At 46.1% G+C, this 15259-nt stretch overlaps 1 protein-coding gene across 1 annotated transcript; it reads left to right on the top strand.

Annotated features, from left to right (window-relative positions):
* The first annotated feature begins 6303 nt into the window (after positions 1–6303).
* Positions 6304–7570, top strand: LOC114284273 (uncharacterized). The gene is made up of 3 exons (XM_082923029.1): positions 6304–6835; positions 6917–7015; positions 7222–7570. The coding sequence occupies exons 1-3, from the start codon at positions 6386–6388 to the stop codon at positions 7525–7527; spliced, it is 855 nt and encodes a 284-aa protein (XP_082779155.1). The 5' UTR covers positions 6304–6385; the 3' UTR covers positions 7528–7570.
* The last annotated feature ends 7689 nt before the right edge of the window (positions 7571–15259 follow it).

Genomic DNA, 15259 nt, shown 5'->3' with positions numbered 1-15259 from the left:
ACATACACAAAGGCATAATCAAGGCATGCACAATGCGACGATCAAGCATGCGACAACATGGACATGGCACACACAATCAAGATGGACTTAAACTAAAATGAATGGGCCTCAGCCACAATCAAATCAGTGGCCATACATGATGAAAATGAAGCAACAACACACATGCAAATATGCACAAATGCAAGGGACCAAACCTAAGGCACCAAATGCAACTCTACCAAAGCATGGCAAGGGATGAAGCATGGCATACAATCACACATTTTCCAGCTCTGAAATGACATGCAAGATGGTCCCAAATCATCTAAACACCTCACACAATGCATGCTAGATGGCTCGGATACTGAAACTAGTGAAGTGCATTACACTAGAGGTACACAAACCAATGCTCAAATGACCCAACCAGCCCCAAACATTCCCTATACAGGTCTAAGACAGTGGGAAAATTGTCTAAAATGATGGCTCAAAATGCATAGAAATGAAGCTCATGCAATGGTCCATAAATGAGGTATTCATGCATAACTATCAAACACATTTAAAGAATGGAAAACATGGGAATATGACATAAGTATAGGCTCTAAAATGACATGCTCAATGGCCCCAAAACATGAAAACACCTCAGTATAAACATGCAATAGGCTTCAAAACTCAAGGCTAGGCAAGGATATTACACTACAACCATGCATAGCAAGCATCATTTGACCATGAGGCATAAAAATAGAGCTAAGGCAGTCCAAAACATGCACAAAATCAGTTTAAGTCATGGCCAAAAAGTGCTAGAATCAAAGACCAAAATAGTATGCAATACAAGCTAGTGAAGAGGGTTTACACTACAAGTATATGAAGCATTCAAGAGGTCACTAAACCATCAAAATTCAGAGGTATGACATGCCAAATAAAGCCCAAAAACTCATTGAAACATGGTCAATGCATGCAAGAATGACATTCTCCTTTGATAGGCTATGAAGAGGGTTATTCTACACATGCAAGATGGACACCCAATATGGAAAAACAAGCTCTGGATAGAGCCTATACAGGTCCTAAAACTCACCAAAAATGGCCTAAAACATGGCTCGGAAGCATGCAAATAAGGGCTCCTTTGTTAGGCCAAATATGCTAGGAAACAAAACAAGGGGAGAGAGGATCACCCCTCTCTCATTTTGGCACTTAGAAAAGCATGCTATCCACTTAAAATCCACTAGATTTTAGTGGCTAGAAGGCCAAACAAAGGTCAATGCAATGGCCCTAATCCATGGCTCAAAATAAGGCGAAATGAAGCATGCAAGGGGGTAGATGACCCCCAACAGGAAAATGATCTTAAACAAACATGTTAAGGACCTCAAAATAAGAATTTTTTCAGTTTACACCGAAGCTCAAAAATGTTTTCAAGTATGGCTAAAAGATGGAACAAAATAAAGCTCAAAAGAGGGAATAGGGTGTTACCCTTGTAGCTCAACAACTTCAGTAGCTTATGGACCAAAAATGCAGCTCCTTAGGACCTCCCAAGACCCTCCAAGAAGCTCAGGTTGGTGTTGGAGGTGTTAGGCTAAGAGGTAGTGTGCAAAGGGGCAAGAACTTAGCACTTTTTGAGCTTGAATGTAGAGATATAGATAGAGAGGTATTGTATGCCTTAGACCAAAATTCTAAACCTTTTCCAATGAGGGAGAGGGTCTCTCTTACAGCCAAAGGGGTCCAAAGCTTCTCAAAGAAGCTAAAAAAAAAAGCTTGAAGATCCTCCATACACGTGTATGGAGGATTCATTCTGTGCCTTCCAGCTGGCACAGCTGGCAACAACTCACAGAGACAGAACTGAGGGAGGCAGGCCGACCAGTTTAAATGGTCGGCCGACACTCCCCCTGGTCGACCGACCAGTGAAAAAGGTTCAAGTGAGTGAATGGTGGTCGGCCATCCCAATTGGTGGTCTCCCAATTGAATGCAAGCTAGTGGTGTGGTGGGAGACCAGCAATTGTGGCCCAAAAGTGAGGGAGACCAGTTACCTATCAAGGAAACCAGCCGGCGGGGAAAAAGTGGTCTCCAAGGAGAAAAGGTGGTCTCCCACCCTTGTACCACCTTCCAAACAATGAAAACAAGGTCCATGCCAAAAATGAACTAAGACGGATGCAAAATGAGGGTTCGGGGGTCAAAACGCGCAGCCAGGTGCCCCGAAAACTGACTGTTAAGCATCGAAAGTGGCGTGCGACCACGAAGGTGGTCTCCGGGCCACAGTGTCCCTCTAGAGAGAGGAAACAAGGTGTGTGCCAAAAACCGTGCCAAACGGAGAAAGTTAAGCGGTCTCGAATCGAGGCGCACGGCCGACGGCTTCAAAAATCGAAAACTGGTCTCCAAACAAAAAAAGTGGCCTACGACCACGAAAAGTAGCCTACGGCCACTAAGAGATGGCCTACAAGACCTCTCCCTCCCTTCGGGAAGAGAAAACAAGACCTGATTCCCAAACCGAGGCAAAGCACAAAAGGGTCCCGAGATCCGGGGGTAAGGCTCTCAGCCGAAAGTCATACCGATGCACAACATGCACCATCACCAAGCGCTCAATCGATAACGTCTGAGTCTTAAGGTCGGTCAAAAATGGGGTGTATACAGTTGCCCCTCTTTGACAGAACTCGAAAGTCATACCTGACGTGAGTGAATGTCAAAGCCTAGAAACGACTCATTTTTGACAAGGCTGAAGACTTAGACAAACAGGCGAGATAAAAGAGATGTGCCGGCAGGCATGCCCACAGGCGGGGGGCAAAATGCAAAATGATATGCACAAAGCCAAATGTAACTCATGATCATGCAAAGCATCGAGCTATAATGAAGCAAATATTCACAATAAATGCAACAGTTTTAAGCAAGAATGCAAATCAAAACTCCATTTCATGCAGTTTAAGAATGCGGAGAATTATTCAATTCTCGCTACGTCTCACACGGAGAAGATACAATACCTGCCCGGTTCGTCTGGTCGCACCAGTTTCAAATGAACCGTACCTACAATATCGTCTGGTCTCACCAGCCTCGAATGAACTGTACATACAATATCGTGCCTGCAAAAGAGAGAAACTTAGCTAGCACAACATAGTTAGCAACATATGTTCAACACTATATCGAATGCGGATAGACATGGTGCTGATGGAAAAGTGCATTGCAATGCAAGAGAAACGCGCGTGACAACGCAAGTTAAGTATGGGGGCATGACAATGCCAGTGAAATGTGCACAACAATGCAGGCATGTGCATAATAATGCAAGTGACGTGCATAACAATGCAGGATAAGTGCGACTTCAAAAGCATGTTTGAAACGAAACATTGAGCAAAGAAATGCAAGCCTCAACGAGGGCAACTCAAACGCGACCTCCGATTCACCTCTCGGAGGGGTCGCAACGTACTCAAAAAGGATACACCTTGCTCTTGGCGAGTAACGATGAGCCATGCGTTGAATATTGGATTTGAAGTTCCCGAGGAGGGATTTCACGCCGAAAAGTGCACTTTACTTGTACTTTCTTGAGTGCCGGGGACTCCAATTACTACCAAAATTTGCAGGGAGCTCAAAGAGACATTGGAGATCACCCAGGAGGGCCACCGATCACCTCGGGAGGCCACCGACCAGGTTTTGTGCAAGGGGGTGGTCGGCCTACCAGGAAAGGTGGTCGGCCGACCACCTGTCCAAATCCGACACAGTTTTGTCTTCATACACTTGTTTCTTTAAATCCACATGTCCCAATCACTATTCCTCACACCCTCAAGGTTGAAATCAGTTCTCTTTCCTTCCTAGACCATTTTCTCTCTCAGATCTGCTCTTTATACGCGCTTTCCAATGCCCCACGCAAAGTTGTTTCGCGAAATCTTTCAGTTTTCTTCATTTTGGACTGATTAAAATTTGATTTCGGAGCCTCTTTCATCATTTTCACCACTTGGGGTATATTTTGTCTCAAAATTTGGAACATTTTCTCAGGAGTTTACTTTTGTTGACTTTTTCCAATTTTGGCTCATTTTGCTCATTTTTGCTCATTTTTGCAAATTTCTTCAAATGGCAGGTCATTTTCCTCATGGTGGACGTCCTCCAGGTGCCGAGGGTGAGCCGGACATGATGTCCTTGCCCCTGAGAGTTCGGCCGTTTAATCCCGAGAGGTATCATCCTCGGGAGCACGTCCTTCCTCAGGCCACTTTCTACCATTTCACTGACTTTGATGACCGAGCGCCTGCGGATCTGTTGCTGCGGGAGCCAGAGACTCATCTCTCTCTTCAGGCACGAGAGGTACGTACTTCACTTTTACATTCTCTGCAATGTATTCTGCATTTCTTGCACATTTCATATTTTCGCTATGTATGCTTATCCGCTCGTTCTAAACACATTTGCACACCATATTTCTGCATATTTTAGCACATATCTCACAGCACAGAATTCTGTTGAGTGGGCACACAGCTTGTTCTGAACACTTAGTCTATAACATAGCATTTTGTTTGCATTTTGAACACACAGCTCAATCACTCGAATTTCTGAACACGCAGCTCATACTTTTTATCGTGAACACGCAGCCCACAGTTTTTGAAAGTTGAACATGCAGCCCAAACTTTTGATGGTGAACACACAGCTCATTTTTTATGAAAGTTGAACACGCAACCCAAACTTTTGATGGTGAAGACACAGCCTACATTTTTCTGAAATCTGAACACGCAACCCAAACTCTTGATTATGAACACACAGCCCATAGTTTTTGAAAGTTGAACACGCAGCCCAAACTCTTGAGGGTGAACACACAGCCCACTTTTTTAAAAGTTGAACACGCAACCCAAACTTTTGATGGTGAACACACAGCCCACAGTTTTTGAAATCTGAACACGCAGCTCAAACTCTTGAGGTGAACACACAGCCCACAGTTTTTGAAATCTGAACACGCAGCCCAAACTCTTGAGGTGAACACACAGCCCACAGTTTTTGAAATCTGAAAACGCAGCTCAAACTATTGAGGTGAACACACAGCCCACTGTTTTTGAAAGTTGAATACGCAGCCCACAGTTTTTGAGATCTGAACATGCAGCCCAAACTCTTGATGATGAACACGCAACCCACTTATTTCATTTGCACGCAGCTCATATTGAACACACAATTCTTACATTTCACTTTTGAACTCACAACTCATTCATTTCATTTGCATGCAGCTTATACATTTCATTCTAAAACTGAATACATCTGTTCATTTTGAATGCAGGTACCCTCTCGTTCTACACGAGGTTATGGCTCGATTATCGCTAGGGAGTGGTATACAGAGCTCCCAGAGACCGTTCGTCACATGGTGGATGGGGCAGGATTTGGGCCCTTCTGCGCGGGGCTATCTCGCTACCCTGCGAGCAGGACCTTGATGGGGGCACTCGTGGAGAGATGATGGGACACCACCAACTATTTCCACTTCTCAACTACCGGGGATATGACGATAACCCCATTCGACTTTGCGATGCTGACTGGCCTTGATGTGGCCGGCTGACCGGTCCCCTACGACGAGGATATGGGCGAGTGGGAGGCTGCCTGGATCTATCTGTTGGGAACTCGCCCACTGATTGACCGATCTTCGGGCAGAGTCAGGTACACTTGGTTTCCCGTGCAGTATAGGGGAATTATGCCCGAGACTCTTGAGGAGATAGAGCAGTACGCTCGAGGTTTTTTGATGTTCCTCCTTGGAACCACTTTGTTCTCCGACAGGGGGAACACAGTTGGACTGTATCTGCTCAGTACTTTGGTGGACCTATCACATGTCAGCCAGTATGACTGGGGTGGCGCCGACCTCGCTACCCTCTACTGCTATATGAGTGCGACCTCCCGCGGATGGGGGAACATAGTTGGCGGCTACTGGAGAGCCTAGGAGGTACCTTCTGCCCTCTTGATTTACATTTCTTTTTTTCATTATCTGTACACTGCACACGGCACGCTTTACATTCTGTATTCTACATTCTGCACTCAGTACTCTGCATTTTCTGTATTCTGATGGCCACTGCCCTGTTTTCCACAGCTATGGGTTTACGTGTACTTTCCGATGCTAGCCCCAGAGTTCAAGGTGGAGGTGCTTCTTACGATCCCTTACTCTCATGTATTTGAGGGTCGATGCCGGGCGAGGGCTCGAAAGACTCTGCCCTTCTTGCGATAGTTTTTTGACACGGTGCGGGCGACCGAGGTACTTCAGAACTCTCAATTCTTCATATTTTCAGCTTTGATTCATCTTACATATTTATGACATCTGATTGGCTCATGCACTTATTATCCTTAGATCGCTTGGCGGCCCTGGGCACCCTTGGGAGGAGATATCCGTTTCCAGTTCCCGGGGGCATGGGCTTCTTCTTAGTATAGGACTTTGTTTGAGGGGCCAATTGGCAGGGCTTGGTTTCTGGGAGATCGCTTCATGCGCCAGACGATGGGCGTCAATGAGCAGAGTGTCCCTTCAGCACCTCCAGATGACATGCGGTCCGCTGAGAGACTCACTCCCAAGGAGGTCAATGTCGCTATGTTGGGTACCGATGCAGCTCTGCACACGAAGGAGGGGGAGTATGCGACTTACAGCCACACGTACTTGATGCCCCCACTGATGGGTGTCCGTACTCCTACTAGGAGGGCTGCTAATGCATCATCGTCAGCTCGAGCCCGGGCTGCAAACGTTCCTTCGTCTAGCAGGGCCGGCACATCGAGGAGTGGGGCAAGACAGATTCCCCCGATTCCCCCGACTTATCAGCACGTCGGGTGGCCAGATCTTCCAACCGAGTTGACTGGATGGCGATACGGGTCATCTTACCCGATTCTAATAGAGCCTCCTATGCCCGATCACCGATATGTTAGTGATCTTGACTCACCACTGGTATGTTCCACTACTTTTCATTTATCACTCAAATACTTAGGCATTCATTTATTCATTGATGACTTAAGCTTGTATCTGCAGCCTCCCAGGGAGTATTCTGATGATCTGCTCGGATTGGTGGCCTCACTTGAGGGCATGGTCTTGCGGAGGGAAACACAACTGTTCATCACCGGTGTTACGGTATTTTTTAATTTTCTTGCATTTATCATACTTCTGATGACATGCTGTATTTAACTATTTCACTGCATTGCTTGACTATATGCGTAGAGCACATCTGACACACACCATATTCATACATTGCATCTGCATACACCCACTCTATGTAGCATTCTTGTCTCTGCATCTGATATACATGTTGGTTAATGTACTCAAATTGTCCTTTTCAGATGCCACCACTACAGGCCGGGCCATCCAGGCCTTCTCGAGGAGCTGGGAGAGGGGACTCGTCTCGCAGACGAGGCAGGCGCAGAGCACCTATCATAGATGATAAGGAGTCCAGCGAGGAGGAGGAGTCGGCGCATCCTCAGTCAGAGACATCCGCAGGCAGGGAGGAGGACTCTGGCTCCGGTTCTGAGAGTGGAGATGATGCCGAGGAGGGTTCCGAGTACGGTAGCACCGATTCGGATGCTGGTGCTGATGCAGAGGTCATTCAGCTGAAGAGGATGAAGAGGGCCTCTTATTCTTGCGCTTGATAGCACTGATGCAGATGTTCCTGCTTTATTTTTCCTTTTTTACTAGCAGTTGTAGCACATTAGCTTTAGACAGTTTTATTTTCTTTAAAACTTGTACCCTTGCTGTAAAATGTTGTAACAGAGGAAGCATGATAGAATGAAACAACTTTTTGAAAAAGTGTTGTATTCTATGTTCTTAGCACCGTATCGCATCATTTTGCACAAAAATGAGATTGAATGAAAATTGAGCATTGAAAATTGCCAAGTCAGTTAGTGAACCGACGCAACAAACTAAACAACTTAACTTACTAAGAAACAACAAAGCCTTAGCAAGTTTACAACTAGATAAGCAAATCCCGACAATGTTGATTAAACAAAGAGTAACAATTCAAAATACAGAACTCAACGACTCGATAAGCAACGACTCGATAAACAAAACTTTAACAACTCAATAAGCAAAACCAAACAACGACTCGATAAACAAAGAACAACAACTCGATAAGCAAATGCATCTCGGACAATTGGAGTGACAGAACGCATCTGAAACAGAGGTAAACTCGGACCTTCAACACTCCCAACACATGGAAAAGCTAGGACTTCTCTTCTAGAAACCAGGAACAGACCAAAGACCAACTTTTCTCCATGGCTGACCACCAGAAGGGGCTAGCCAACCAGCCATTTTCCTTGGAGACCACAGGGGTGGTCGGCCTACTAGAAAAAGTGGTCGGCCGACCACCTGGTTTGGCGACCACCTAATTTTTGACACGTGTCCCCAAACAGTGCCTTATCGTCTTTAAAAGTTCCAGCTTCGTGGTTCTTTCATTTCATCTCAGTTTTGCATCAAAATGGAGGCATTCCTCATCGAAAATCTCGTAGCTTGGATTGCTACTTTAGACGGCTCGGAAAAGTTAAACTTCCGGGGCTTCGACTTTAATGCACTATTTACGTTGAGCCGCACTCCGCTGCATCTTCCCTTTCTCCATGCCGCGGCGAGATTTTGGAATCCAGTAACACATGTCTTTAGCTTCGGTGGGCAAGAGATGTGACATGCCTTTGAAGACTTCCAAGCTTTGATGGAATCCGAACGTGATGAAGAAATCTTGCCCAGCTTTGCTTTGGCCACGCCCAAGCCTTAGGGCGAATGTGTGGGCTCATTATGCACGACGCTCGATCTTTGATTTGTGACGGAATGCTGGATATTCCGAGTTTGATTTGTCGGTTTTTCGATGCCGGTGACCGCGGTGACCATCATTGGCAAGGCGTTCGGCGACATGCCCTTTGTTTATGCATGCTATCTTATTTATTGCTTGCCTCAAGCTCCGGAGGATCTAGTGTCCGGTTGATCGAGGTTGCCCAAGGCTTAAGGGAGGGCAAAAGCTGCATTGCCATGTCATTGGCCGAGACATTGATGGGGTTGGGTGTTTTTCATCGCTGAGAGACGACCAGATTTGCGGGGAGTCCACTACTGTTGCAGGTAATATTTCCCACCGTATCTCACATATATATTGCTCACATCACTCGGTCCTCAAGCTCGGTTTTTCTCACAAAGCCCTTTTCTCACTTTTCCCTCATTGTACATCTCTCTATTCATTAATCTCTCATTTTTCATCCCTCCCCAAGTGTGGTTGATGGATAAGTTGCATGTTGTGGACTCTTGCCCAGCATACTTAGATCGCGGCTACTTCTTCCGATGTCGTCTAGTCGATGCCCTGGATGAGGGATGGTGGTTCGATTGGATGTGCAATTTGTTTGCAGACCGCATTGTTTGGCGCTGTCCTTGGCTCAATCTACCGGCAATGAGCTACAGTATGTCTCGCCAGCTCGGGATTCAGTTGATCGGCCTGACACACTGTGTGTTCTACTTTCCTTTTCGGTTCCAACGCCAGTTCGACCATGATTAGATTTGCCCGGCAGAGGGGATAGAGTACCCCGCTGCATTTTCGGTCTGAGGCGCACAGCTAGCTTGGTATGCCACGACATGGAGGATGAGAGAGCTTCTGGCCCCTGCTCCCACTTTCAATTGCACTTTGTCTGATGAGTGCATAGATTGGCTCAATGAAGAGGCACAGATTGGGCCCAGCTTGGCATCAAAGGCTTCAACCAGCTCTGGGAGGGGACACGGAAACACCTGACTATACCCCTGATTTATTTGCTTTAATCAGAACTTTCAAGTTTTCTTTATGAATGTAATGAAAAGCAACTTCAATTTGTATGCAAGAGCAGGAAAACTCTGTATTGAAATCAATAAAGTTGAAGGTTGTGGGTATTGAAAATTTTCCGCTTTGGTCCAAAAATGGTCTAAATTGTAAAAAGATTAATTTGAGCAAAATCAACTTTTATTAAAACTTTTCAAAACCATTTTCGATATGGATCAGAACTGGACACGCCTGAGATCTGTCACTGAGATGCACAATCCCGGATCCCAGCAACTGGAAAGTTGCCCCTAGTCTGAATAGCACTGCACCGGAGATCACAACCGAGCTTTTGAATGCAGAATAGACAAAGATGACCAAACATGATCAAATGGACAAAGTTGATCGGGGAAAAGTTTATGGCTGGACTTCAGGATGGAGTTGCCTACATATCCCAAAGATGGGAATCAAGCCTTACGTAGTTCGGCTCAGGTTCACTAGTGTATTAACCCTTACCTTTTACGCTCTAACTTTTGCCAAGGCCGCCCTTTGCGGGTTTTCAACCTTGCGAGCTCAGTTTTTATAATTTCGAATTTTCTGTGCTCTAACTTTTGCCTAGGTCGCCCTTTTGGGTTTTCGGCCTAGCGAGCCTCTCAGGGGTAATATTTCTTTAACTTGTCCATGTTGATCTGTTGAGAACTCTAGACCATATAGGTTCATCAGAACGACAGCTCCACCTGACCAAATAGACTTAATGATGTAAGGACCAGTCCAATTGGGTCTGAACTTGCCCCTAGGGTCATGGATGGGGGCTCGGTTGTCTTTGAGCACCAAATCTCCTTCCTTCAGATTCCTAGACTTGACTTTCTTGTTGAAAGCCCTAGCAATTCTGCGCTGATAACCCTGTACATGGTACAGTGCTTTCAGTCTTCTTTCATCAAAGAGCATGAGTTCTTCGAATCTGCTCTGCTGCCAATCTACTTCGGCTATCTGACACTCAGCCAGTACTCGTAATGACGAAATCTCAATTTCGATAGGTAGAACGACCTCCATCTTATAAACCAATGAATATGGAGTCGATCCAATAGATGTTCTAATTGAAGTCCGGTAGCCCCACAGAGCAAATGGCAGCTTATCTAGCCAGTTCCAGTAGGTTTCCACCATCTTCTGTAAAATACGCTTGATGTTCTTGTTAGCGGCCTCAATTGCTCCATTGGTCTACGGCCGATAGGTGGATGACTTATGAAAAGCCACATTGTATTTTTCCAACAAATCAATCACTTCCTTCTTGAAGTGGGAACCGTTATCTGAAATAATCTTGTTTGGGACCTCGTAGCGACAGATGATGTTTCGGATGAACTTTGCAACGTGCGAAGCCTTCAACACCGCATAAGATTGGGCCTCGACCTACTTCGTGAAATAATCTATCGCGACCAGAATGAACTCGTGCCCATTAGACCCCTTCGGAGTGACGGCCCCGATCACATCGATTCCCCAAACTGAAAATGGCCATGGCGAGGTCATATTGTATAACTTCGACGGCGAGATGTTCACGCGGTTTGCATGGATCTGACATTTGTGGCAACGCTGAACAAAGCCGATACAATCCTCCTCCATGGTGGACCAGTAGTAACCCTGTCTGAGGATCTTCCGAGCTAACATTACCCCCTTCATATGCGCTCCGCACTCTCCTCTATGGATGGCCTCCATTAAGCGCTTTGATTCTTCGGCATCAACGCACAACTTATGCATTCCCAGATAACCTCTCTTGTACAATTTACCCCCGCAGATGATGAACTGAATGGCCATTCTTCTGATTGCCCTTTTATCCTTGGCATTTGCCCCTAGTGGATACGCCTCTTTTTCCAAGAAGTTCCAAACATCGTAGTACCAGGGGTTCTCATCTTGAACCTCATCTATAGCAGCAATCGACTCGTAGGCTGGCGCAAATTTTTGGTCAATGATGATCGGACGCATTCGGACTCCGAAAGGGATGTCTATCATGGAAGATAGAGTTGCTAGTGAATCTGCAAACCTGTTGTTCTCTCTTAACAGATGAGCAAAGTTTAGTTTCTCAAACCGAGGAATTAACAAGTCCAAGGTCTGGTGATACATTATCATCTTTTCTTCTTTGACTTTCCAATCCCCTTTCGCTTGAGATACAACAAGGTTCGAGTTCCCGATGACGTCTAACCGTTTTGCCCCTAGTTCCAGGGCTGTTTCTAAACCAGCAATGCATGCTTCATATTCTGCTTTATTGTTCGAGACTTTGAACCGGAGTTTAAAGGCTAGAGGGATACGGGAATTGTCGGCTGCTATTGGCAACACTCCTACCCATACCCGTATTGGTTTGACGCTCCGTCAAAGTACGTAGTCTAAGTTTCGTCTTTGATATGCAAAATGGCCTCATCTGGGAATAAGTCCTCAACTGCTTCACCTCCTTCCACTGGATGATCGGCTAAGAACTCTACTACCGCTCTTCCCTTGACTGACTTGTGCGTCACATATTTCAGATCGAATTCAGAAAGCAATAGCAACCAACGAGCTAGCCTACCTGTAAGTGCTGGTTTCTCGATAAGATATTTGATGGGATCTAATCTTGAAACCAACATTACAGAGTGAGCTAACAGGTAGTGCTGCAGCTTCCTGGTAGCCCATACCAAGGCTAAGCAAGCCTTTTCCAACGTTGTGTAGCGGGTTTCATACTCCAGCATCTTCTTGCTCAAATAGTAGATAGCCCTCTCCACCTTGTCCTCAGACTCTTGTGCGAGCATGCAGCCCATTGTAGTCTCAATTACTGAAAGATACAAAATCAACGGTTTCCCCGGCTCGGGCGGTGACAACACGGGTGGGTTCTGTAAGTATTCCTTGATCTGTTCAAAAGCAGCTTGGCATCGGCCGTCCCATTGGAACTTCTTTCCTTTCTTCAGGAGACCAAAAAGTGGTTCACAAGTCAAGGTTAATTTTGAGATAAACCGTCTTATGAATTGCACTTTACCCAGAAAACCTCGCACCTCCTTTTCAGTCCTTGGTGGTGGCATTTCTAAGATGGCCTTGATTTTGGAAGGGTCAACTTCGATACCTCTCTGTATAATCAGAAACCCTAGCATTTTCCCTGCTGTAACACCGAACTACACTTCTAAGGATTCAGTCGCAACCAAAATTCTCTGATCCTTTGGAAGAACTTTTGCAAGGCGGTGTAGTGGCCCTCTCTTTCTTTAGACTTGACAATCATGTCGTCCACATACACCTCAACCTCTTTGTGGATCATGTCGTGCAATATTGTGGTCACGGCCCGTTGATATATAGCTCCAGCGTTCTTCAACCCAAATGGCATCACCCTGTAACAGTAAGTCCCCCACGGGGTGGTGAAAGTAGTCTTCTCCCGGTCTTTAGGTGCCATCACTATCTGATTATAGCCCGAGAATCCATCCATGAACGAAAGCAAAGCATGTCCCGCTGTGAAATCCACTAACTCATCAATATGCGGCAAGGGAAAGTCGTCCTTCGAACTGGCTCTATTCAAATCCTTGAAATCCACACATACCCGGATCCTGCCATCCTTCTTCGGCACCGGAACAATGTTGGCCAACCAAATTGGGTATTCGGATACCAGCAGGAACCCTGCGTCAATTTGCTTGATAACCTCTTCTTTAATCTTGAGGGCCCAGTCCGGGCGGATCCTTCTGAGTTTCTGTTTGATGGGTCGGGCTTCTGGGTCAAGGGGGATCTAGTGCTGTACAATCTTAGGATCGATTCCAGGCATGTTTTCGTAGGACCACGTGAAAACATCTTTGAAATCTTTTAATAAAGCGACTAAGCGCTTGCGTTCTTCTGAAGACAACGTGGACCCGATCTGGACTAGCCACGGGTCCTCCTCAGTACCAACATTAACAGTAGTGATTTCATCAACTAAAGGTTTAACAAATCTTTCCTGCTCTTGATCAATTAAGCGTTGCAAAACCGGAGGAATTTCTTCCCCGTCATTTTCATCAAAATTTTGAAAGTCCTGATCAATACAATAAATCAAGGGCACAGAAAAGTACTCAGAAACGACATCCATTCCATTCTCATTAAGCATTTCCAAATCGTCTGATTCTTCTGTTACAACAGACTCAAAAAAGAAAGAAAAGACGACCTAGACAGGACTGTGGCATCCGGGTTATCACCCCCAAGAATACTGGACTCAGACTCAGACGAGCTAGAACCTAATTCCGACTCCACAGACTCGGTGGAATCAGATTCTGGCTCATTACCTGACCTGGTGCTGCTTGACAAAAATCCCTCCTCGTACTGCCAGATGAGAGAGGGTGCGATGGATGCATCCAAAATACTTGCAGGTAGGCTCGCAACCGTTTCATTCCTAATCATGGACACCGAGAAGTTATCTCCCAAGCACTTCTGTACGATCGGAGGGTCTGAAAGTAGACAAGCCAGTGCTACCCCCATTTCAATTTCAGCGCTCTCGGAATCCATATTTTTACATTGCTCAACCTCAGCTGATGCGTTTGTCTGCTCCTCGGCAATATCATCCCCGGATAAGTGCAGGTCAAAGAAGATCTCAAAACCTAGCACGCGCTTCCTCTCTGTATTCAACCACGGCTCTAGGAAGCCGCAGAATGGAAAATCCTCTCCCTCTCGGATGAAGCGTCTGTTTAGGGTACCTTGAATGGGTCGGTGCATTAACTCATATGGCTTCCCTACCTGCTTTGCTCTGGCTCTTCCAGCCATTTCCTTGCCTTTCCTCACCCAGTCCTCTTTGGTGGGCAGATAACCCAAGCCAAAGGTATGTGGGTTGTGCGACACTTCAGCCGATACTGCGATGCCTTTCCGGCCACTCTTTCCCAATCCCATCCCGGGGATGTGTTGAAGCTTGTTCATGAGGTATATTGATTGTGCGCTGACATACACCCCCTCATCAACAGCCAAGATGTTTTGCACGACTCGAGCCTCAGCCAGAGTAAACCCCGATAAGAACACATCCTCCGTGCCGTGCTCAATTTCCAAGACTGGTATAGACACCTCCGACGGCAGATAGATTGATGAATTTCCAAAAACTATAGCTACCCCCTTCCCGTGAGGGTATTTCAATATCTAGTGCAAGGTGGAAGAAACTGCCTTTACCTGGTGCAACCACAGTCGCCCCAAAAGTAGGTTACAGGTTGTGGGAACGTCCAAGACATGGAAATCTGGAACCTGATTCCGACTCCACAGACTCGATGGAATCAGATTCCGACTCACTACCTGACCCGGTGCTGCTTGATAAAAATCCTTCCTTGTACTGCCAGATGAGAGAGGGTGCGATGGATGCATCCAAAATGTTTGAAAGTGGGCTCGCTGCCGTTTCATTCCCAATCATGGACACCGGGAAGTTATCCCCTAAGCACTTCTGTACAATCAGAGGATCTGAAAGTAGACAAGCCAGTGCTACCCCCATTTCAATCTCGGTGCTCTCGGAATCCACTTCCTTTTACTGCTCAACTTCAGCTAATGGGTCTGTCTGCTCCTTGGCAACGTCATTCCCGGATAACTGCAGGTCAAAGAAGATCTCAAACCCTGGCAAGTGACGCTTCTCTGCATTCAACCATGTCTCTGGGAAGCTGTAGAATGAAAAATCCTCC

The sequence above is a fragment of the Camellia sinensis genome, chromosome 4 (assembly GCF_055761805.1).
Source record: "Camellia sinensis isolate YWXY chromosome 4, ASM5576180v1, whole genome shotgun sequence".
NCBI lineage: Eukaryota > Viridiplantae > Streptophyta > Magnoliopsida > Ericales > Theaceae > Camellia > Camellia sinensis.
Note: the sequence above shows the minus strand (reverse complement) of the source record. Positions and strands in the feature narration are given on the sequence as shown.